The sequence below is a fragment of the Felis catus genome, chromosome B1 (assembly GCF_018350175.1).
Source record: "Felis catus isolate Fca126 chromosome B1, F.catus_Fca126_mat1.0, whole genome shotgun sequence".
Classification (NCBI taxonomy): Eukaryota; Metazoa; Chordata; class Mammalia; order Carnivora; family Felidae; genus Felis; species Felis catus.
The window spans coordinates 21,269,687-21,292,748 of record NC_058371.1 but is presented as its reverse complement, the minus strand read 5'-3'; the positions used below and the strand labels follow the sequence as shown (position 1 = coordinate 21,292,748).

Sequence of the window (23,062 nt, the reverse complement as noted above, 5' to 3'; positions counted from 1 at the left end):
TAGGCCATCTCAGTCCCCACAGCAGAGGCTCCAGGCCTTATTTAGCAGGCAGACCAGTGCACTTCACTCCCCTGGGACGAAACACTACCCACAGCAGACCAAGAAAGCCACTGCAGAAAACTGGACTGAAGGGAAAAGTGGCAGGAACACAACAGGGCACACACAACACACAGAGGCACGCCCCCCCCCCCCCCCCCCCGCCCAAGTGCCAGGTCCTGAGGAACAGGAGGCACTGCACTGCAAGACACTGCAGGATCTCATGGATGTAGCTGGCCTTCCTAGCACATGGAGAGTTAGACAAAATGAGGAGACAGAGAAATATGTCCCAAATGAAAGAACAAGACCAAACCACAGCAGGAAACCTAAGTAAAACGGATATGAGTAGTAGGCATGTTAGAGAATTTGAAGTATTGATCGTGAAGATACTTGCTGGCCTTGAGAAGAGTGGAGGACATCAGACCTTTAAAGAGATAAAAAAGAACCACTGAGAGATGAACACAATAAGTGCAATTAAAAATGGACTTATTGGAATATATAATGCGATAGATGAAGCAGAAGAACAAATTAATGATCTGGATGAGAGAGTAATGGAAAGTAACCAAGCTGAACAAATGAAAGAAAAAAAATTGATGCAAATTGGGACTACTCTTAGGGAACTCAATGACTGTCAAGTATAAGAATATTCACATTGTAGAGATTCCAGAAGAAGAAGGGGGTGGGGGAGACAAAATTTATTTGAAGAAATAATAGCTGAAAACTTCCCTAATCTGCAGAAGGAAACAGACTTCCAGACCCAGGAAGCATAGAGATCCCCTCTAAAAATCAACTCAAGGAGATCCATACCAAGACATAGTAATTAAAATGGCAGAAAGTAGTGAGAAAGAGATACTAATGTTCAAAGCAGCAAAAGAAAAGAAGACAGTTGCATACTAGGGAAAACCCATAAGGTATCTGGATTTTTCAGCAGAAACCTTGTAGGCCAGAGGGAGCGGCATGATATATTCAAAGTGCTGAAAGGGAAAAATCTGCAGCCATGAATACTTTATCCAGCAAGTCTGTCATTCAGTATAGTAGGAGAAATCGTTTCTCAAACAAACAAGAACGAAAGGAATTCATGACTATTCAACCAGCCCTACAAAAAATATTAAAAGGAACCCTCTGAGTAGAAAAGAAAGACCACAAATACGAAAAATAAGTATATTTGTAAAAATCAGTCAAGGGATCACAAAAGGATGTAAAATATGATACCATATACCTAAAACATGTGGGGGAGAGGAGTAAGTGGGTTCAAACGTCAGCAACCATCAACTTAATATAGACTCCTATATCCAGAAGATGTCCTTTAAACCTATGCTTTGTATAACCACAAATTAAGAACGAATAATAGATGGGGTGCCTGGATGGCTCAGTCTGTTAAGCTTCCAACTCTTGATTTTGGCTCAGGTCGTGATCTGTTGGTAGGTGGGATTGAGCCTTGTATTGGGCCTCAAGCTGACAGCATGGAGCATGCTTGGGATTCTCTCTCTCTCTATCCCTCAACCCTATCTCAAAATAAATAAACATTAAAAAGAAAGTAATGAGCAAAGAATAAAGAGAAAGGAATCCAAGCATATCACACACAAAAAAAAAAACCCCAGCAAACCAGGAAACAGCAAGACAAGAAAGGATCAGAGAAAAACTATAGACACTACTACAAAACAAGTAACAAAATAGCAATAAATACATATACAATTGACAATTACTTTGAATGTAAATGGACTAACTACCCCAAGAAACATAGGGTGACAGAATGGATAAAAACACAAGACTCATGTATCTGCTGCCTCTAAGAGTCTCATTTCAGCCCTAAAGACACCAACAGGGTGTCTCAGTGGCTCAGTCAGTTAAGCGTCCGACCTCAGCTCAGGTCATGATCTCACAGTCCGTGAGTTCGAGCCCCGCATTGGGCTCTGTGCTGACAGCTCAGAGCCTGGAGCCTGCTTTGGATTCTGTGTCTCCCTCTCTCTGACCCTCCCCCATTCATACTCTGTCTCTCCCTGTCTCAAAAATAAATAAACATTAAAAAAAATAAAGATACCAACAGATTGAAAGTGAGGGGTTGGAGAAACATTTATCTTGCAAATGGAGGTCAAAAGAAAGCTGGAGTAGCAATACTTATATTGGACAAAATAGACATTAAAACAAAGACTGTAACAAGAGATAAAGAAGGTCCTATATCATAATAAAGGGGACTTCCCAACAAGAGGATATAACAGTTATAAATGTTTATGGACCCAACATGGAAGCACCCAAATCATAACAGTTAACAACAAACAAAAAGGAACTAAATGATACTAGTACAGTAATAGTGGGGGACTTAACACCCCACTAAAATCAATGGACGTATCATCCATAGAAAATCAAAGAAACTGTGGCTTTGAATGACACACTATGCCAGATGAATTTAACAGATAGATACATTCCATCCTAAAGCAGGAAAATACATATTATTTTCAAGTGCACATGAAACATTCTCTAGACTAGAACACATATTAGACCACAAAACAAGTCTCAACAAATTTGAAAAGATTGAACTGATAACATGCCTCTTTTCAGACCACAATGCTGTGAAACTAGAAGTCAACCACAAAAAAAAGGTCTGGAAAAAGTACAAATACATGGAGGTTAAATAACATGCTACTAAACAATGAATGGGTCAAATAAGAAATCAAAGAAGAAATTAAAAATTACATAGAAACAAATGAAAATGAAAACATAATGATCCAAAATCTTTGGGATGCAGCAAAAGTGGTTCTAAGAGCAAAGATTATAACAGTACAGATTGCCACAAGAAGGAAGAAAAATCTCAAACAACTTAACATATTTAATGAAGCTAAAAAAAAAATGAATTAAGTAAACCCAAAACCAGAAGAAAGAAGTAAATAATAAAGATTAGCACAGAAGTGAATAATACAGAAACTAAAACAAAAAAAAACAGTAAAAAAGATCAATGAAACCAGGACCAAGAGCTGGGTCTTTGGAAAAAATCAATAAAATTGATAAACCTCTAGCCAGACTCATCCAAAAAAAGAGAAAGGACCCAAATAAACAAAATAACAAATGAGTGAAATACAAACAATTGTAAGAGAATATTATGAAAAATTATTTGCCAACAAATTGGGACAACCTAGAAGAAATGAATGAATTCCTAGAAACATATAACCTACAAAAACTGAAACAGGAAGAAACAGACAATTTGAACAGATGAATTACTAGCAAGGAAATTAAATCAGTAATCAAAAAACTCAACAAACAAAAATCTAGGACCAGTTGACTTCACAGGCAAATTCTACAAAACATTTAAAGAAGAGTTAATACATATTCTTCTCAAACTATTCCACAAAATACATGAGGAAGGAAAGATTCCAAATTTATTCTCTGAGGCCAGCATTTGGCTGATCAGAAAACCAGAAAAAAGACACCACAAAAAAGTGAACTAACCTCTGAAGAACATAGATGCAAAAATCTTTAATAAAATACTACTAGCTAACCAAATCAAACACTACATTAAAAAATCATTCACCACGATCAAGTGCATTATTCCTGGGATGCAAGGGTGGTTCAGTATTTAAAACTCCACCAATATGGTACATCATATCACTGAGAGGAAGGGTAAAAATGATATGATCGGGGCGCCTGGGTGGCGCAGTCAGTTAAGCGTCCGACTTCAACCAGATCACGATCTCGCGGTCCGTGAGTTCGAGCCCCGCGTCAGGCTCTGGGCTGATGGCTCAGAGCCTGGAGCCTGTTTCCGATTCTGTGTCTCCCTCTCTCTCTGCCCCTCCCCCGTTCATGCTCTGTCTCTCTCTGTCCCAAAAATAAATAAACGTTGAAAAAAAAATTTTTAAAAAATAAAAAAAAATGATATGATCATTTCAGTAGATGTAGAAAAATAATTTGACAAAGCACAACATCCATTCATGATAAAAAAATTCTAAACAAAGTAGATTTAGAACATACCACGAAATATAAAGGCCATGTATGAAAAGCCGACAACTAATAGCATACTCGGTAGTGAAAAACTGAGAGCTTTTCCCTTAAAATGAGGAACAAAACAAGGATGTCCTGTCACTAGTTTTATTTAATAAACATAGTATTGGAAATGCTAGCCACAGCAATCAGACAAGAAAAATAAATAAAATGCATTTAAATTGGTAAGTATTTTGTAATTGTCACTACAATATGCCTTGCTGATGGTCAATTCTTGTTGAACCTAATGGGAGTTCTCTGTTCTTGGAATTTGAGGTCTGTGCCCTTTATTAGATTAAGAAAGTTTTCTACTCTTAATTTGCTCACATATATCTCTGCCCCTTTTTCTCTCTCTTCATCTTCTGGGACTCCTATGATATAAACGTTATTCCTTTTTAATAAGTCGTCGAGTTCTCTAAGTTTTATGTTACGATATTTTGCCCATTTTTCCTCTTTTTTGCCTCATTGTTTTCTGTAATTTTATCTTCTATATCACTGATTCACTGCTCTGCTTCATAGATCACAGCATCCATTTAATATTTCATCTCGGTTATAGCATTTTTAATTTTCCCTGACTAGATTTTTGTTCTTTTTTTTTTTTTCAGAAAGGGATTCTCTGGTGTCTTCTATACTTTTGTCAACCCCAGCTAGTGTTCTTATAATCATGGTTTAAAATTGTAGTTCGACATCTTACTTACATCTGTGTTGATTAAATCCCTGGCCATCATTTCTTCCTGTTCTTTCTTTTGGGGTGAATTCCTCTGTCTTGTCATTTTAGGAGAAGAAAAACAATAAAATAAAAAGTAAAAATTAAAAAAATATTAACAAAACAAAATCAAATGAAGCCAATGCCAGGTATGTTTCATTCTGTTTTTTGAAAGAAGCTTGATAGGAAAGAGAAGAAAGAGAAAGGAAAAAAAGTTTAAAAAAATTTTTAAATATTAAAATGGAATAAAATAAAGTAGTATCAAAATTTTCAAGAGAAAATAGAACTCTTTTTACCCGTGAAAGAGAAAAAAAAATGGAAGAAAAAAGAAAACAACAGAGGCAAAAACAGAAGCAAAGAAAAGGAACAGTAGACCAAGCAGTTTGAAGGGATTTGTGCTGCTCTTCTGGGACATGTGCCTGGAGACTACAAATGGGTGGGGTTTGGTGTAACGGCTCCATTGTCCATTTGGTGGCACTGCTTAGCTCATAAGTATGTATATGTGTGCACTAAAGGTGGAAATGGCTTCACCCAGCTCTTTAGTCTCTGGCATGGGCATTTTATGCTCTTACACACATTCAAGCACCACTCCTTTGCCTCAGGTTTCTGTCCACTCCCCGCCTTTACCCTGTCTGTGTCCAAGCTGTCTCCTTCTAGAGTTTTATCTCACATGGGACTGCGTTTCAAAACCCACACTTCAGAGACCCTCCCTACTTGGACCCATGCTGATTCTCTGGGGGAAGGGTCCGATCAAGCAATGGCCAGGTGCCATCTTGTCCCAGAAAACATTTGCCCGATCACGCAGTGGCAGAGGCTCAGAGTTTACGGTAAATCACAACACACAGCTGGCGCCAGGTTTTGCTGCACTCTGGCATCTCTGTTCCAATATCAGTAAATGTGGCAGCACTCTGGGGTCTGCTGGGACTTTTGCCCTCGGGGAAAACGTATGGCAGTATGCAGTTCATTGCAGGTAGGGCAACTGCTTCTCCCTGTTTGGCACACGGAACCCTCAGACCCCACTGCCTGCTCCTGGGGATTGGTCCTGCCTCCTCACCAGAGCACCTCCAGGCCCTGAGCTCCAAAACTTCAGCCTCTGTGCTCCACTCTTTCTAGAATCCTGGCCCTATTGAAACCCTCTCCTTTCTCCCCGTCAGTGGCTTTGAGGAACAGGTTTCTTGTGCAGTCCCCTGTGAGTGCTTTCACTCTTTATTTCTCTCTTTCTCTCCAGCTGTTTTCTTCCTTCATTTCAGCGCGCTGCACTCTTCTTTCTCTTTGTCTCTCTGTCCTCTGCGCAAATATGGTTCCCTACCCTCTATGGCTCCATGGTTTTTCTCTCCCCCAATTCACCTCTCTGTACCATGTACCTGCCAAGTTCTCTGGCTCACATTACACAGATTGTTGGATTAATCCTCAGATCATTTTCCTAGGTGTTCAAAATTGTTTGATGCTGATCTGTGTTTCAAGGATGAGACAAGCTCAAAGTCTCCATACAACTCTTCCATCTTAACTCTCTATCCAGATTTCACCTAATTCTTAAAAGGCCTTAGGATTTTTTTGAATGGTGATTTAAAATCACCTGCTGCATTAGCCCCCAACAGGAGAGTCAACTTGTCCTTTGGACCTTTGAAGCCAGGCATCAACTTCAACTTCTTTTCTCTACCTTAGAAAGTCGTAGATGGCATTTTCTTCCAACAGAAAGCTGTTTTGTCTGCATTGAAAATCCATTCTTTGGTGTAGCCACCTGTATTATTTTCAATCTTCTCAGCAACTTGCTGCAGCTTCTATATCAGCACTAACTGCTTCACCCTGCATTTCTGTGTTACGAAGAAGGCTTCTTTCCTTAAACCTCACGACCCAAAATCTGCCGAGTTCCCACGTTTCTAATGCAGTTTCCTCACCTCTCTCAGCCTTCGTAGAACTAAAGAGCATTAGGGCCTTCCTCTGGGTTAGGCTTTGGCTTAACGGAATGTTACGGCTGGTTTGACCTTCTGTATAAACCATTAACATTTTCTCCACATCTGCATTAAGTCTGTTTCATTTTCTTTTCATTCATGTGTCACTGGAATAGGACTTTTAATTTCTGTCAAGAACCTTTCCTTTCCATTCACAACTTGGCTGTTTGGCCCAAGAGGCCTAGCTTTTTGCCTGTCTTGGCTTTTGATACACCTTCCTCACCAAGCTCAATCATTTCCAGGTTTTGATTTAAAGTAAAAGACCTGTGGCTCTCATTTGAACACTTAAGAGGCCATTGTAGGATTATTAATTGGCCTAATTTCAATATTCCATCTCAGGGAAGAGGGACACAGATGGGGACCAGCCTGCCAGTGGCACAGTCAGAGCACACACATTTATCAGTTAAGTTCATTGTCTTATATGGGTGCACTTCATGGCACCCCAAGACAGTTAACCATAGTAACCTCAAAGATCACTGATCACAGATCACCATAACAAAAATAATAATGAAAAAGTTTGAAATATTGCAAGGATTATGACAATGTGATGCCAACGTATGAAATGAGCAGATGCTGTTAGGAAAATAGTGCCACTAGACTTACTTCGATGCATGGTTGTCACAAACACTCAGTTTTTTTAAAAGATACGGTATCTGTGAAGCGCAATAAAATGAGTTATATTTTATATTTGTTTTTAGCAGCTCTTCTCTGCACTTAACTATTTTCCTTTGAAATCTTTTAGAAAAGCAGTCATGACTGTCAGTCATATTTTTCCAGATAAAATGAGAGCTACGATCCAAGCAACCTGTCTTGAATACGTTTTCTGGGTTAAACGTCCTCCATTCTTCTTATGAAGATAGTGATTAATGCTAACGGAATGCTCCAAACTCAAAAAGAGCCTGTCCACTTCTTCTCTGACTAGTTGAATATTATGTTTTCTAAAACATTGTGCTTTCTCATGGAAACCATATTTATTGGGGTGGCGTCATATTTTATCAGTTTATATAATATTTTAAGTCAGTTATATGATTATAGTAACAAGATTCTATCTCTGTTGCATGGCCATTGTTATTTAGAACCATGTGGGGATAGTTTTATAGGTTTACCCCTAATGTCTAATCTAATGTTTTTTTCTGTCTTTTTTTTTTTTAGCCTATACAGTAATCCAAGTGGGATGCCTCCTTACGCATCTCAGGGTTTTCCATTTCTTCCTCCATATCCGCCACAAGAAGCTAACAGGACTATCACTTCTTTGTCTGTTGCTGACACTATTTCTTCTTCAACAACAAGTTACACAACAGCCAAACCCGCTGCTCCTTCTTTTGGCGTCCTTTCAAATCTGCCATTACCTGTTCCCACAACAGACACTTCAGCACCGGTGGGTATCTTCGGTTTTCTACATTTTCCATCCTTGAGATTGTCCAGTCAACAAATATTTATCATATGCCTTCTTGTGGCAGCCACTAAGTAAAGCACAAAAGATAAAAAGATTAAATCGCATTTTCAGCTCAAGTAACAAACTCAGAAGTGACCAGCAAATTATCAAATAATTGCAAATATGAAACTTCCAGTAGAGTAGAAGAGGTAGTTTGGAATTACGGTGAAGATACAGTACTCCTAGAAACTGAGGTAGAACTAGAAGGGATGCTTTTATAAAAAATGTGTTTCTGCTTTTTCACCACTTTGTCCTTAGTGCCTCAAACCACCTCTGATACACATAGTAGGTGCTCAATTAAAATGGGGCAGATAAGTGAATGTATTTGTTTATGTTTGAGGCCAGATTTTGACAGATGGTAATGAATTTGTCAGAATGAGAGGGGTTATGTAAAGTTTTCTGTGAAAAGGCAATAGTATTGACAAAATCTTGGAGGCATAAACCAAATTGCATTCTTGTGAAACTGCATTTAATAGATCTCTCTAGCTGTCATAGAGGAAATAGACATGAAGGCACGAGAACTGATCATGAAAGAGAAGTCGGTCTCAGACTGTGGAGGGTCTGCTCTCTACCTTGCTAAGGGCTTCAAGTGTCTCACTGGTTTAAAAAAAATTTTTCTTAAATTAAGTGGTAACTGGGAGCGCCTGGGTGGCTCAGTGAGTTGAACGTCCGACTTCAGCTCAGGTCATGATCTCGCAGCTCGTGAGTTCGAGCCCCGCGTTGGGCTCTGTGCTGACAGCTCGGAGCCTGGAGCCTGCTTCGGATTCTCTGTCTCCGTCTCTCTCTGCCCCTAACCCATGTGCATTCTGTCTCTGTCTCTCTCAAAACTAAATAAACATTAAAAAAACAATAAAAAAAATAAAAACAAAAAAAATTAAGTGGTAACTGTTACCATGTGGGACGTTATTGAGAGACTATGTGAATAAAACATATAAAATGATTTAAAAACCTTCATTTTAACCTTCAGTGAGTCTCACCCATAGTAATACTCAAATTAGTATAAACAAAATTACAAGAGAACTTTCCAAGGATCCTCAATTTTAAAAAGTTGTTTTAATTTAAACAACAGATTGCCTGTTATCTCCCCTACTGTCTTGTGGAACTTAGTTATGCAACTATTCAGACTTTTGCCAATTTACTAAATTTTGTTTATATTCAGTATCTTTCAGATGAGACAAATGTATTCTTATGTAGCAGTAAAATCCACAGATAATTCTCTGCACTTGTTACAGTTCTCTGCACAGTTAAGTGTTTTATTTAATAGTCATATACTTGCCCAGGAAAGAGCTAACACAGGTATTCATATGATCCCACGAAAGAAAAAAAAATTAACCCTATATATACAAGGTATGCTGAAAAATAAGAAAGAAAGAAATAAGAGAAGGGCACCTGGGTGACTCAGTCAAAGGTCCAACTTTGGCTCAGGTCATGATCTCCCAGTTCATGAATTCAAGCTCTGCATCAGGCTCTATGCTGACAGAGCAGATTCTCTCTCGTGCCCTCTCTCTCTCTGCCCCTTGCTCCCCTCTGCCCACATTCTTTCTCTCTCTCAAAATAAATAAACTTTAAAAAAAAAAAAGGAAGGGGAAAAATAAGGACAATGTGAAGTGCGAAGATGAGAAGATGAAGGTGATAATTGTAAGATGTGATCTATTAAAAATTACATTTATAAGTAAATAGGAGCAGTCAAAAAGATGGCTAAAGTTTAATACCATTTCAAACTCTCTTTAGATAAGCCAAAATGGTTTTGGTTACAAGATGCCGGACGTCCCTGATGCATTTCCAGAACTCTCAGAACTAAGGTAAAAATCTTGGGAGAGTAACGTTAGTATTCATTGTCTATTTGACCAGATCATCATTGTCATATCCATGTTAAAGGGTTTTTTGGGTTGTTTTTATCTTCACTATTTCTGTATTGTGGTTGTCTTAGTGGGAAAGTTTTATAGATCAGTTTTATGTCTTGTATTTGTATTTATTGACTATGTACCCAGGGATTTTTCTAGATACTGGGAACGATATAATAGTTTCCAGGATAACAATGTCCTTTCTCTTTTGTGGCTTAGGTTATTGTGAAAATTATTTCTCAGTACATGATCTCCAGCGATTTCAAATATTTCTTGGCCTATTTTAGACCTTCTCATTGTTCCTTTTGTAGGTAGAACTTTGTACATAGAGAAACATATTAATGTTCTCATAAAGTAATAGCACAATGTTTTTACAAGCCAAATTGTATTCAAATTGATGGGAAATAAATTTGTACTATTCAAGTTTAAGGTCCTGTTTTTCATGAACACTGCTTCTCTCAGACACTTCATGAAAAATTGTTTTGTGGCCACTCAACTTTGGGAAACATTATATCCTTTATACTGCATTGAAGATTTATAATACGCATAAGGCTGTTATTACTAATGCTTCTGAATGTAATTAAAAATCTGTTTTTGTAGTTCTTTTTGTCTTTGGGATATCTCCTACCAGGGATGTACAGCCAGATACCCATGAGAAATCCTACAGTTAAAAAAAAAAAAAATGTTTACCATAATTGACTCAGTGTTTCACAGTCATTTTTAGGAATTAGTGATTTATTATTTTCTGCTGATAATAGTCAGTGAAGATTTATATTATATTACATACATGTTAAGGTTTTCTAAGCACTGTAATGTTCACAGCAACCCCATAAAGTAGATACTGTTATTTTTCCCATGTTATAAAGGATTCTTTTTTTTTCTTCCTTCTTTTAAAAAAAAATATTATGAAAATGTCACAAATACAAAAAGGTGAACCTCTTTGCTTGTCTTGCATCATATACCCTTGTAGCCCTTTTTGGGAAGTGTGGGTATGGGTCAGAATTATTTTAAACCAGATCCCAAACATAGCATTTTTACTCAGTTCTTTACTAAATTTCTCTACCAGGTAAGGACTTTGTGTTTACCATAACCCCAATATCATCATACTTAACAAAATTAATGATAATTCTTTAATAGTATCTCATTACCCCAGGATCTTAATAATTAAATCTCTTTGTTGGTAGTTTAGGTGAATCAGGATCAAAACAAGGTTTACCTATTATGTTTGATTACCATATTTATTATGTTTTTTTTTAGTTGTGAACCATTCCCCCCATTTTTATCAGTATATATATGTGTGTGTGTGTGTGTGTGTGTGTGTGTGTGTGTGTATATATACACACACATATATATATATATACACACACATACACACACATATACACATGTAAATACATATATGTGGTAATATAAGTTATATACATGTCATGTTATTATATATTTGTTGAAGAAATTGGTTATTTGGCTTACAGAATTTCCTATATCCTGTTTTTGCTTAATTGCATCGTTGTAGTACCAGTGAAATGTTCTTCTATTTCCCTATTTCTGTTGGTAGCTAGATATAGAGTTTTAATTAGACTTAGGTTCAGTTTTATCAAATTATTGAGCTGTACACCTTAACCATACACAATGTTTGTTATATGCCAATTATACCTCAGTGGTGAAAAAAAAAAGATTTAGGTTCAATTCCTTTGGCAAGAATACTTATAATTAGTACATACTTCCTTTTACATCATTTATATAAGGCAACAATGATGTCTGGTTGCCCTATTTTTAGTGACATTAAGACTGAGACAGGTTGAAACATCTAAATTATTGGCTCTCCGTTATTTTGTTAAAGGTTGCAAATGTGATTTTCTACTTCCAGAAAAGGCCAGAGTTCTGGAAGATGAACTTTCTTTAAAAACTTTTTTTTTTTAATGTTTATTTATTTTTGAGACAGCGTGAGCAGGGTAGGGGCAGAGAGAGAGGGAGACACAGCATCAGAAACAGGCTCTAGGCTCTGAGCTGTCAGCACAGAGCCCGACGCAGGGCTCGAACCCATGAACCACAAGATCAAGACCTGAGCTAAAGTCGGACGCTTAACCCACTGAGCCACCCAGGAGCCCCAGGAAGATGAACTTTCTTAATCAACTATTTAGTTGTATTTAAATACACTTCATATAGGAACAGAAAGACAAATGCTTATTTGGTTTTTTATCAATTTTCAGAATATTGAGTTGATGCACACATAAGCTCCCAACTTTCTGATACGCAAAGGTTTTGGTTTGTTTCTGTAGTTGTTTCTGTTCTTTCAGAAAGTAGTTCTTTCTACTAAGAATTTAAAGTAGAATCTACTTTCTACTAAGAATTCGTGGATTTTTTAAAAATTGTATTTGATATGTTTCAGTCTATTGCAGTCATTATTCTTTTTGATACGTAAGCATTCTGTCTTTAGTCACTAGCAAATTCTTGACATTGGCTTCTATGTCCTTTCTGACAAAACAAAGATGCCATGGGGTCATCATGAAATTTATTTTCTCTGGCCTAAAGTCCTTTCTCTGAAAGGCACTTGTTCTTTTTCAAAACTACAATACCAGTATTATTACTGTGATTCTTGAATTCAGGATAAGAGTTTGTTTCTTATACTTTTGTGTTTTTGTATTTCTTTTGTGTTGTGGCTGAAATGTACAGCCTAATACTATTTTTTAAAGTCTCTGAATAATACTTCTCTGGATGGTATGTAACTTAGAAAAAGCCAGTTTCATTTATTTCTATTTACTCTGAATTTTATAGACTTCTTTTAATTTATTTTTTTAAATTACATAATGCTTTAATATGGATCTGTCGTCAAAACTAATAAAGGTTTAGCTTCCATTCCTATCCACCCATCCAGTTCCTGCTTTCACCCTGTGGATATTGACTTTTGGTTAGTCCACCATGATTGCTTTTCTTTAAATATTTTATGAATCTGTACACACACATATGCATATAGTCACCTTTTATTATGATAACCCCACACCTTTTAGCTAAACAGGTACAGAGAAGTTAACTTGTTGTGACTGTTCATGAACCCTACTCTCCTGTCATGATTGGATGCTACACTCGGACTAATTTGTGTTCCATTGTGGTTGGTTGATACTTTATTTGCTTTTAAGTTTATAATTTGCATTCTTACATGCATATATAAAAACTGATAGTTCAAAAATTATTTAGAGCCCTGTCAACTGAATAAAATGGAAAAATTGTGAATATATGTCATCACGGAGAAAACAAGATGATTGATACTCATGAACTTTTCTGTTGTGCTGCTAGTGTATCACAGCTTACAGATATGAATGAACAAGAGGAGATATTACTGGAACAATTTGTGACTTTGCCTCAACTAAAACAGATAATTACCGACAAGGATGACTTAGTAAAAAGTATTGAAGAGCTAGCAAGTATGTCTTTCCTTACTTCTTAAATTGTCTGAGAAAAATATGATCTTTAACCTAGAAATAAACCAGAAATTTATCTTACAGGAAAAAATCTTCTTTTGGAGCCCAGCTTGGAAGCCAAAAGGCAAATTGTTTTAGATAAGGTGAGTTAGTTACCATTTTAAAGAAATTCATACAACTTACAAATATAATCAAATAACATTTTTTTTAAATCTTTTAGTATGAGTTGCTTACACAACTGAAATCTACTTTTGAAAAGAAGATGCAAAGGCAGCATGAACTTAGTGAGGTAAGATGTTTAGCTCTTTTCCTTTACCATAAGATTTTATTTTTACATTTAATGAATTAATTTATTTAAGGGAGAGAGTGCAAGACTGGGGAGAGGCGGGGGGGGTGGGGGCAGAGAGAGGGAGGGAGGGAGGGAGGGAGGGAGAGAGAGAGAGAGAGAGAGAGAGAGAGAGAGAAAGAAAGAGAATATCTTAAGTTCCATGCTCAGCAAAGAGCCCAATATGGGGCTTGATCCCATGATCCTGGGATCATGACCTGAGCCTAAATCAAGATTCAGACGCTAAACCAACTGAGCCACCCAGGAACCCCATAGGAAAAATTTTTAATCTCAATATGCCTGAGCCACATTCTTACTTTCATTATCAGAAAGCATTTATTAGGCGACTTTCTTTATAAGGCTTGATACCTTTAAGTGAGATGAATAGCTCTCAGTTATGGGGCATTATAAATGATTTGTTCTGATGCAAGAGCATATTTGGTTCCAAAGCAGAAAGATACAAAAAGCCCCATAAGTAACTTTTCTGGGAATGTTATTATAATGCCAGTTTACCTTCTATAATAAAATCTAACAACAAAAAACTTGAACTTTAGTCTCACTTTTAAGCTTATGTACAGATACCTTAAATGAAAACTTAGCAAATGGAAAGACATGAAATTGTAAAGTTTAATTCACCACAAATAGTAGACTCCTTGCTAGGGATCCAATTAAATAAAAAATAAAAATCACTTTATAAAATTACTTGAAGCATTTATAAAATTCAACTTACACTGCACTATGTTGTTTTCATATATTGCCCATTATTCCCTCAAAATCCTAGGAGGTAGGCGTTGGTACTACTTTTTCATAGTACAGATAAACATTCTGAGGCCCAGGGATATTAAATAACTTCCCTGATGTCATATAAATAGAAAGTGTCAGAGTCAGGAATCAAATGTAAACTGTCCTCCCTCTTAACCAGAAAATCTGAGAGAATCCAATGAAATACTCTTGGATGCACATTAGAGTTTAGTAGATACTGAATAAGCTTTTCACAATATTCCTATGATTCTTTATAAATTTTTAGTAAACTAAGAATAGAAATTAATTCCTTAACTTGATAAAGAATATTAGAAACCAACAGCAAAAATTTGAATTGCTAAGCATTTTCAAGATCCCCTTAACATTAGGAATAAGACAGTGATGCCCCAATATAACTCCTGTTTAGCAATGCTGGAAAGGTTCAGGCCACTGCAACAAGACAAGAAAAAAGAGGTACAGTATAAAAGAAAAAATAAAATAGTTGTTTACCAAAAACAAGCAAAAATCCTAGCATATTGAGAAAGTTTCCCCCGAGATTCCAGCAGCTACTAATGCAAAGTGAGGTAGAGAAAAAAACTCATTTACAATAGCAACAGAACTGTAAAATACCTAGAACTGAACCCGGTGAAGGAAGTTAGGAAACTTTACTGAATGACAAAAAAGAACACTTGAGTAAATGGAGCAACCTAAAATATTCATGGAGTGAATCCACTATTATAAAGATTTCATTCTTCTCAAAATAACTTAAAAATTTACTTAAAAAAAAATTTTATTTTAGAGTGCGTGAGCAGGGGAGAGGGGCAGAGAGCAAGAAATCTTAAGTAGGCTCCATGCTCAGCATGGACTGAGCCACCCAGGCACCCCAAAAAATTTAATCTACTTCTTTTTCAAGTTTTATTTTATGTATTTATTTTGAGAGAGGGAGCACGAGTGGGGAAGAGGCAGAGACAGGGAGACAGAGAATCCCAAGTAGGCTCTGCATTCTCAGTGCAGAGCCTGATGTCAGGCTCGAACTCACAGCCCACGACGTCATGACCTGAGCCAAAATCCAAGAGTCAGATGTTTAGCCAACTGAGCCACCAGGTGCCTCTAATGTACTTCTAGTCAAAATCCCCAGTTTTTTTTTTTTTTTCAGTTTGATTTATTCTAGAGTTCATCTGAAAAACTAAATGGTTAAAAGTGGTCAGGAAGAGCTTGAACAAAAAGAATCAATGGGGGAAGAAACCACCCCCCCCTTTCCAGGTGTTAGAATAACACTATAAAATCTCATAATTTAAAAGATTATTTTTGTAGGAAGAGAAAAATGGTTTTATGGAGCGGACTGTGCAATTCAGAAATAGACTTGTGTATATGAGTAATGGGTTAGAGAAAATTGAGGGTTTAATAAATTATTTAATTGGCAGTCCATTTAGAAAGAAGATCCCTGTATCACACCATACACACTTAAAATATTCCAGAATTATGAAAGGTAATTATGAGATTATGGTGGGAAAATGCTTTCCAAGTATCATCCAAGAGGCAGAAGCACAAAAAAAATTAATTTTGTTTATCTGTCTATAAGTTTAAAACTTGCATATACTGAAGATTATAATATCAAAATTAAAAGAAAAGGGAACAAATATTTGTAGCATATGTAGCACGTACGAATGCCAGTGGCCCATAAAGAGTCCTGACAAATAGGAAAAGGAAAGACAAGAAACTCAAAAAGAAATATGAATGTCCAATAAACCTACGGGTATACTCGGTCTTCTGTGCCACTTATAATTGCTTGAGATTATTTTTGAAACACTTAAAAAATACAACCTTGATTCCTACGCTTGTGTCTCGATGTGCTCACTCAGAATCTTCGGGAATGATGAGTCCGTCTTCTCACTCTAAAGCATGTAAATCATTTCATTAGACTGTTGTTGCAATGAGTGCAGAAGCATGCCGTATTGTATTAGCCCATATACCCAGTACCGGGTCCAGTGCTTGGCACAGAGTAGATACTCAATAAATATTCAATGAATAAATAAATGGAAACATTTGAAAAGACATTCAGCCTGTCAGTAATAAAAATAATCAAATTTTACATCATCCATGTGAGCCAGACTTGTAAAGATAGATGACCAGTGTTGGCAAGGGTGATAAGAAAATGGTTCATTCGTGTACGTGATGTATCAGTGGGTTGCCACCTTACACCCACTAGCATGACTGTTACTAAAAATAGTCTTATTTCTGGCAATTAGGTCTTCAGTCCACTTTAAGTTCATTTTTTTTGAGTTCAATTTTATATGTGAGGTAGAATAAGGGTCCACCTTCATGTGGCATGTGCAGATCCAGTTGTCCCTGCACTATTTGTCCAAAACTGTCTTTTCCCCCACTGAATGGTCTTGGCACACTTTTTGAAAACATTTGACCATGTATGTGAGGGTATATCTTGGGGCTTGATCTTTCATTTGTCTACATGTCTCTTAGGTCAGTACAGCGCTGTTTTGATTGCTGTCACTTTGTAATAAGTTTTGAAGTCAGCAAATATGCGTCTTTATTCTTCCTTTTCAAGATTATTTTGGCTATTTGGGGTCACTTGAGATTCTGATGAATTTTAGCATGGGTTTTTCTTTTTCTGCCAAAAATGCCATGGAGATTTGGATAGGAATCACATTGACTGTGTAGAACACTTTGGGTAGTATTGTCATCTTAACAGTATTAAGTCTTCCAGTCCATGCACCCGAGATGTCTTTCTGCTTATTCATGACTTCTTCAGTTTTTTCACCAGTGTTTGTGCAGGTCTTGTGCCTTTTCGGTTGAATTTATTCCCATCGCTTTCGCCATATTCATTAGAAGTGTGTCCCTGTGTGCAGCCCACCCTCAAGTGAAGGTGATTTACACAAGGGCAGCAACACCAGGAGCTGGGGATAATTAGGTGTCCTCTTAGAGGGTGCCTACCACAATGACCTAATTCCTAAATCCCCAGAAGACACTGATTGGCCCAGTTTCCCTCATTTACTGGTTTGCAGCTTTGGATTGGGTTTTTTTGTGGTAGGTATCTACCCTTGTCTCCAAAAGCTGAGGACTTGGGTGGTAGCAGATTTCCTTAAAAAGACGCAACATAAGGCGTACAATGAATTTCTCCCTTCCCTGTCTCATTTTTCTGAGCGGTGTAAATAAACTAAATGAGCGCTTGATTTTCTTTTTCAGAGCTGTAGTGCGAGTGCCTTGCAGGCAAGATTGAAAGTAGCTGCTCATGAAGCTGAGGAAGAATCTGATAATATTGCTGAAGATTTCTTAGAGGGAAAAACCGAAATAGATGATTTTCTCAGTAGCTTCATGGAAAAGAGAACAGTATGTAATACTCTTCAGTTGAGGACAAGGGACAGTGTAATATCCAATTACTTAACTGTATTCATGAGCAAACGTTAGCGCAGTACTGAGCTGGAGTTTTGAGTGCCATGAGAAGAGACGAAAGAACCTCTGTTCTTTAAGAATGATAGCAGCATCTTACTATGATTTTGTTCTAAAGCTACTATATCAGCTAAAGTCTAGTCAATGGTTGTAGGCTATGCACCTTCTTATGTTCAACAAGTTGTTTCAAAAGGGAATAATGTATACTTAGTTATTTTAAAACTTGTAAATGTTACTGAGAACATTCTGGAATAGTTTCTGTTCTGTTCTGATTTTCATTACATTTAAAGAAAGATCAAGAAAGTCTATTTAACAGTATCTTGCCTTTCGATAAAGTTCTAAATATTTACCTAATTTCTCTGAAACATCACATTTTAAAAGTAACCTTTTCTTAATAAACTTTATAAAATGTGTATGATATATATGCATATCCTATTAAGGAACATGGCCAGATTTTGTTATCCCCATTTCCATCAGAGAAAATTGAAGTTTAGGCACATTAAAAACTATGGTTATAGCATTTGCAAGGCATTGATTTCTAGTTTATTCTTCTTTGATATTATATAACTGTACCTTGAAGTTTTAATTAATCTTCCTGATTAACAACAGTAGGATTTTTATATTTTTAAAACACAGGTATTTGAAATTACATAATCAGAGAATTGATAAAAAGAGGTTTATTTTACATTCTGGAAGTTTACAGGCAAAGGTTATCTTCCAAATACAATTCAGTGTTTGTGGGGTGATGATTTTTAAATTCTGAGCTACCTTAAACATTCAAAAGTAAAAAATGTCAACAAGTTAAAGGATTCTTATATGAATTCTGTCCGAATGTAGGAAGCATTAAGTAAATCATTGGAGAAATGACTGGTACTTTAAATCTTCTAGATTTGCCACTGTAGAAGAGCCAAGGAAGAGAAACTTCAACAAGCAATAACAACGCACAGCCAATTCCATGCTCCACTATAGGTAAATTGTTTTCCAGAAAGTTTGAGTATTCTTTAATTGAAGTATTCTTACCAGTGCCTGTTGAGTTCTGTCTTAGCTTTTGTGTTATATGCAACATATATAATGCTCTGTGTTATACATTATGTATAATTTTATATACATAAGCATTTAACCAATAGAAATCTTTTGAATATTTTGTCACTGTGCTGTTGCCTTAAATGAATTTCTTTTTTGTTTTTTTTGTGTATTTGTTTTTTTAGTGTTTTGACAGCTACGTATGTAGAATTATAAACTCTATGATTAGTACCTTTCTCTTAGCTGGTATATGGAGTAAACCGTATCACTTAGTTGACATTTCTCACTAGTCTCCTTTGTCATTTCTTCCTTTAAGATGAACTTCCAGTCTGTCTCTTTTCCATCTCACACCAGGATTATTCCAGTAAATGTTTTGCCAGTCCCCTGAATTGAGGCTTTCCCCTTCCTCTAGAGCACTGACAGAATGATCTTCCTAAAACCAGCCAATGGTATAATTTTTCTGCTCTAGAACGTAGCAATGGCAGTATCACTATTAAATTTCTCTCTGGTTTTAAGCCCTCTATAATCTGGCATGTATTCGAGAGCACCCACTTTAATTTTCCATTTTCCCCATATGTTCTCCATTTGATGTTCTTTCTCTTATTACTGTGTCTTTGTTCAGTCCCAACACTCTCTTCCTTTTCCTCTCCATCTGTCTAGTTTTAGGAATGATTTGGTTGTAAAAACTATTGCCCACCCCACCAAATTTGAGTAAAAGCTTGTGTTATTGAACAACGCAGAGGTAGTTTGTGGAGCCAAAATGTAGGAAAGGACAGCTCAGATGCTGAGCTTGAAAACGGGGCAGGAGGCTGTAATCACCAAAGGCTTCTTCTCACACCCTTGCCAAGGCTGCTTGTTTCTCATTTTCGCATCTGTTCTTTTCTGTCTCTCACTCTCATGTGCTTCCCCCACCTTGCTCTTCAGAGAGCCTTTCTTTGTTACACTTACACATGCTCCACCATTGCTGCCCACAGGCCTGACCGTATTAGGATGGTTCAGGTAGCTCATGGCGACTAACTGGGGTTTCACTACAAATCCCCAGCAAATAGGCTGACCCGGCAGCAGCTTGGCCAGCAGATTAGCGTCATGTCTGTGGTCCTTTGCTCATTCAGGTGGGCTGAGGCAGTGCACCCTGAGAAGGGAGCATGGGAACCTCCCTGGGAGCATTTATAGCGAGGGAAATGGCAGGAATTTCTTCTGTCCACCTCAAACTCATCTGCCCCTTCTCTTCATCTAGTTGTACGTAACGTTAGTGCCAACATTGCCTTGTTTTATATCTTGTTTTTTAAATCATACTGTCAGTCCCTTGGGGAGGGGTTGATTTTTCATATCACAGTTTAAGAAGAGAGTGGGCACTGAGGAATTGTTTATATGAACATGCTAGAATCCTTTCCCTACCTCTTTTCCCTCATAGTCCAGTTATCTTCTTATAGACATGTCTGAATTGGAAGAGAATATCAAGAGATGAGAATTTATCATCCTAAGTTAAATCTTAGGGTTTTCTATGTTCTTTTCTTTTCAGATTTTCCTGAAAACCTACCAAGACAGAAATGACACAAGACTAATAAGCAAATTAATATGTATGATTTGCAAATTGGTATTTCATCACAGTGACTGAATTCATAGATACCCTGTATAGACTGTATACAGAACTGAGACTGATTTTGTACAGATTAGAATGATTGCTATGGTCTTTGCTTTGAGAAATTTTTCTGCACGATTTGCACTATCAATGTTTATTTATTGTTGATAAATCCTATCATATTTAAGTTTCACTGCTGGCCCTCTGTTATTAAGTACCTATGCATGTGATTTTAGCTAGTATCAATATTTTATAAAAATTGCCTCATTTAAATTTATATTTTTAATTTGAAACTGCCTCCTTTCTTTATCAAGAATGGTTTGTTTAGATATTTTTCCTGTCAACCTTTTTGAAAAATTACTATTTTCAACTGTAGAAAGCCTTATTTTTCCTTATTTCCAGATGATAAATTTTCAAAAAACATTTGTTTTTAAATATTCATAATGTCAGGAAACACCATGCCTACAAATGTGCCGCCTCAAAAAGGTAACTTTTAATAACACTAAATGAAAAGAATACATCAGCTGCTCATACATGATTTAATTTTTAAAATTAAAGATACATTTAAGAAGCAATACAGTAAATGTATATTTTACCTAATAGAAAAAGATTGCCTTCCACTTCATCTAGTCCAACAACCTTTCATAATAGTGTTTTTATATAAGTAACTAATAGGTTTGTGATTGGATAATAATATACTTTCTAAATTCCTAATGTTAAAAACAATCTTTTTGTTAATAAGTAGTAATTCTAGACACAGAAGTCAATGAATTCTTTTGATCTTTACTGTGAGTTAGCTTTTCATAGAGAACAGCTTTAGTAATAAAATTAATATTTAACTTTTAGGCAATCTAGTTTTTATTTAATTTTATTGAAAATTCTTTTTAAATTGTGCTACGTTCAGCAGTTTGCTTCTATACAATGTTATAGAAGGAGCACATTTTATAGGTAGCTGTGAAAGCTAATAAAGGAGAAAATCTGGAACTATATGTATCTGAGGCTTTGGTAAGGGTATCTAAATCACAAAACAACCTAATACATATCTTCGTTTAAATTTCATCCCAGTATGTATTGTCATTCCAAATGCCAGCATTTGGTACAGTGTTTTTTCTTCATTCTTTTTCTTTCTCTACATGTTCTGGCAATAGAACTTTAGGAAGAATAAAATTATTTTCTTAGACTTGACAAATACTTAATTCTTAGTCTGTGTTTATGGAAAAGCAAGTATTCATATGGACTATAAATATATAATTGGAATAAATAAATTAACTTTCATTAATTGCCTGTCTCACTGGCGCTGTACTAAGGGCATGCTGTTTAATCTTCAAAATGACCAGACATTATTTTTAAGGATTTGTAGATGAAAGAACTCAGGTAAGTGTCTTAAATTTGTGGCAGCCTTCTGGGTATTTAGAAACCTTTCCTTACAGACCAGCAGAACTTCCAGTTGTCCAGCAGTCACTGCACTGGAGGACATAATTGTCTTTTGCAGACCATCAGGTAGCTTTCTTAGAAACTGTAGAACCCATAGCAAGAACCAGCAGATCACAGTCATTCTGAAGGGACATCAGTCCATTTGATCTACCAACGTACTTAAACATCTATTCAAAAAAAGTCCCTGTGGAAATACTATGAAACATCCACTCACACATGGTTTAGGTGCTTGGGTGCTCATCTCCTTTCCCCTCCGCAGAGACAACAAAAACAAAACAAAAACAAACAAAAAACATAAGTTTCTTATACAGCAAATTTCTTCTACATAATTACATAATTCATCTCAGTGTTTCTTATTCTTTAAGCCAAAATGCCTAGTTTCATTCTCTACCAGTTAACATAGCTTGCTTTCTCCTTCCAAAATTAGACAGCCTCCTTACAACCTAGTCATTACAAAAAAGTTTGATCGTGAATATCTGCATTTAACCAACAGACAATTTAGTTCAGATATAGGTTGTGTAAGTTGTCCAAGATAGAAGAAAGTCTGCATTTGAATAATTCTCTGAACTTTGGTTTTCTTTTGCAATGGAAAGTAAGTGATTTTGGGGGTCATTTTACGGCCATGTTGTTTTCTTCTAAAAATTGGTCATCTGGAGAAGTCATAACGACGGGGGAAATGGCTGCCAAGGCAGTTTCTGGTTTTACTTTAACATATAATAGAAGACCAGATGGAAATCAGGAATATTATTCAGAGTAGAGGTTTGTCATGGGTAGAAACTTAAACACTGATATCTCAAAATAGACGAAAGTTTTCTAAATAAATAGGATGTACAGTAAAGATACCTGTCCCCCGGGGCGCCTGGGTGGCTCAGTCGGTTAAGTGTCTGACTTCAACTCCGGTCACGATCTCGCGGTCCGTGAGTTCGAGCCCCTCGTCGGGCTCTGGGCTGATGGCTCGGAGCCTGGAGCCTGCTTCCGATTCTGTGTCTCCCTCTGTCTCTGCACCTCCCCCCCGTTCATGTTCTGTCTCTCTCTGTCTCAAAAATGAATAAACGTTAGAAAAAAAAAATTAAAAAAAAAAAAATATACCTGTCTCCAAATTGGAAGATGTTCTAGGAATAAACTAGACTAGGAAATTTATATTGGAGTAGAGGTTGTTTAACAGGTAAGTTTGATCACAAGTTACAT

The 23,062-nt window shown here is 36.6% G+C and overlaps 1 protein-coding gene across 2 annotated transcripts in view; it reads left to right on the top strand.

Annotated features, from left to right (window-relative positions):
• VPS37A (VPS37A subunit of ESCRT-I) overlaps positions 1–21,719 on the top strand; it is a 46,488-nt gene extending 24,769 nt beyond the window's left edge. For both annotated transcript variants that reach the window (XM_011281400.4, XM_045055291.1), the window contains 8 exons: positions 7,819–8,044; positions 9,833–9,903; positions 13,240–13,367; positions 13,449–13,507; positions 13,585–13,653; positions 17,632–17,775; positions 18,724–18,804; positions 20,381–21,719. In XM_011281400.4, coding sequence (XP_011279702.1) covers positions 7,819–8,044; positions 9,833–9,903; positions 13,240–13,367; positions 13,449–13,507; positions 13,585–13,653; positions 17,632–17,775; positions 18,724–18,804 — 778 coding nt within the window. In that variant the 3' untranslated portion in view covers positions 20,381–21,719. The remainder of the gene's footprint in view (positions 1–7,818; positions 8,045–9,832; positions 9,904–13,239; positions 13,368–13,448; positions 13,508–13,584; positions 13,654–17,631; positions 17,776–18,723; positions 18,805–20,380) is intronic.
• Positions 21,720–23,062: the final 1,343 nt, after the last annotated feature.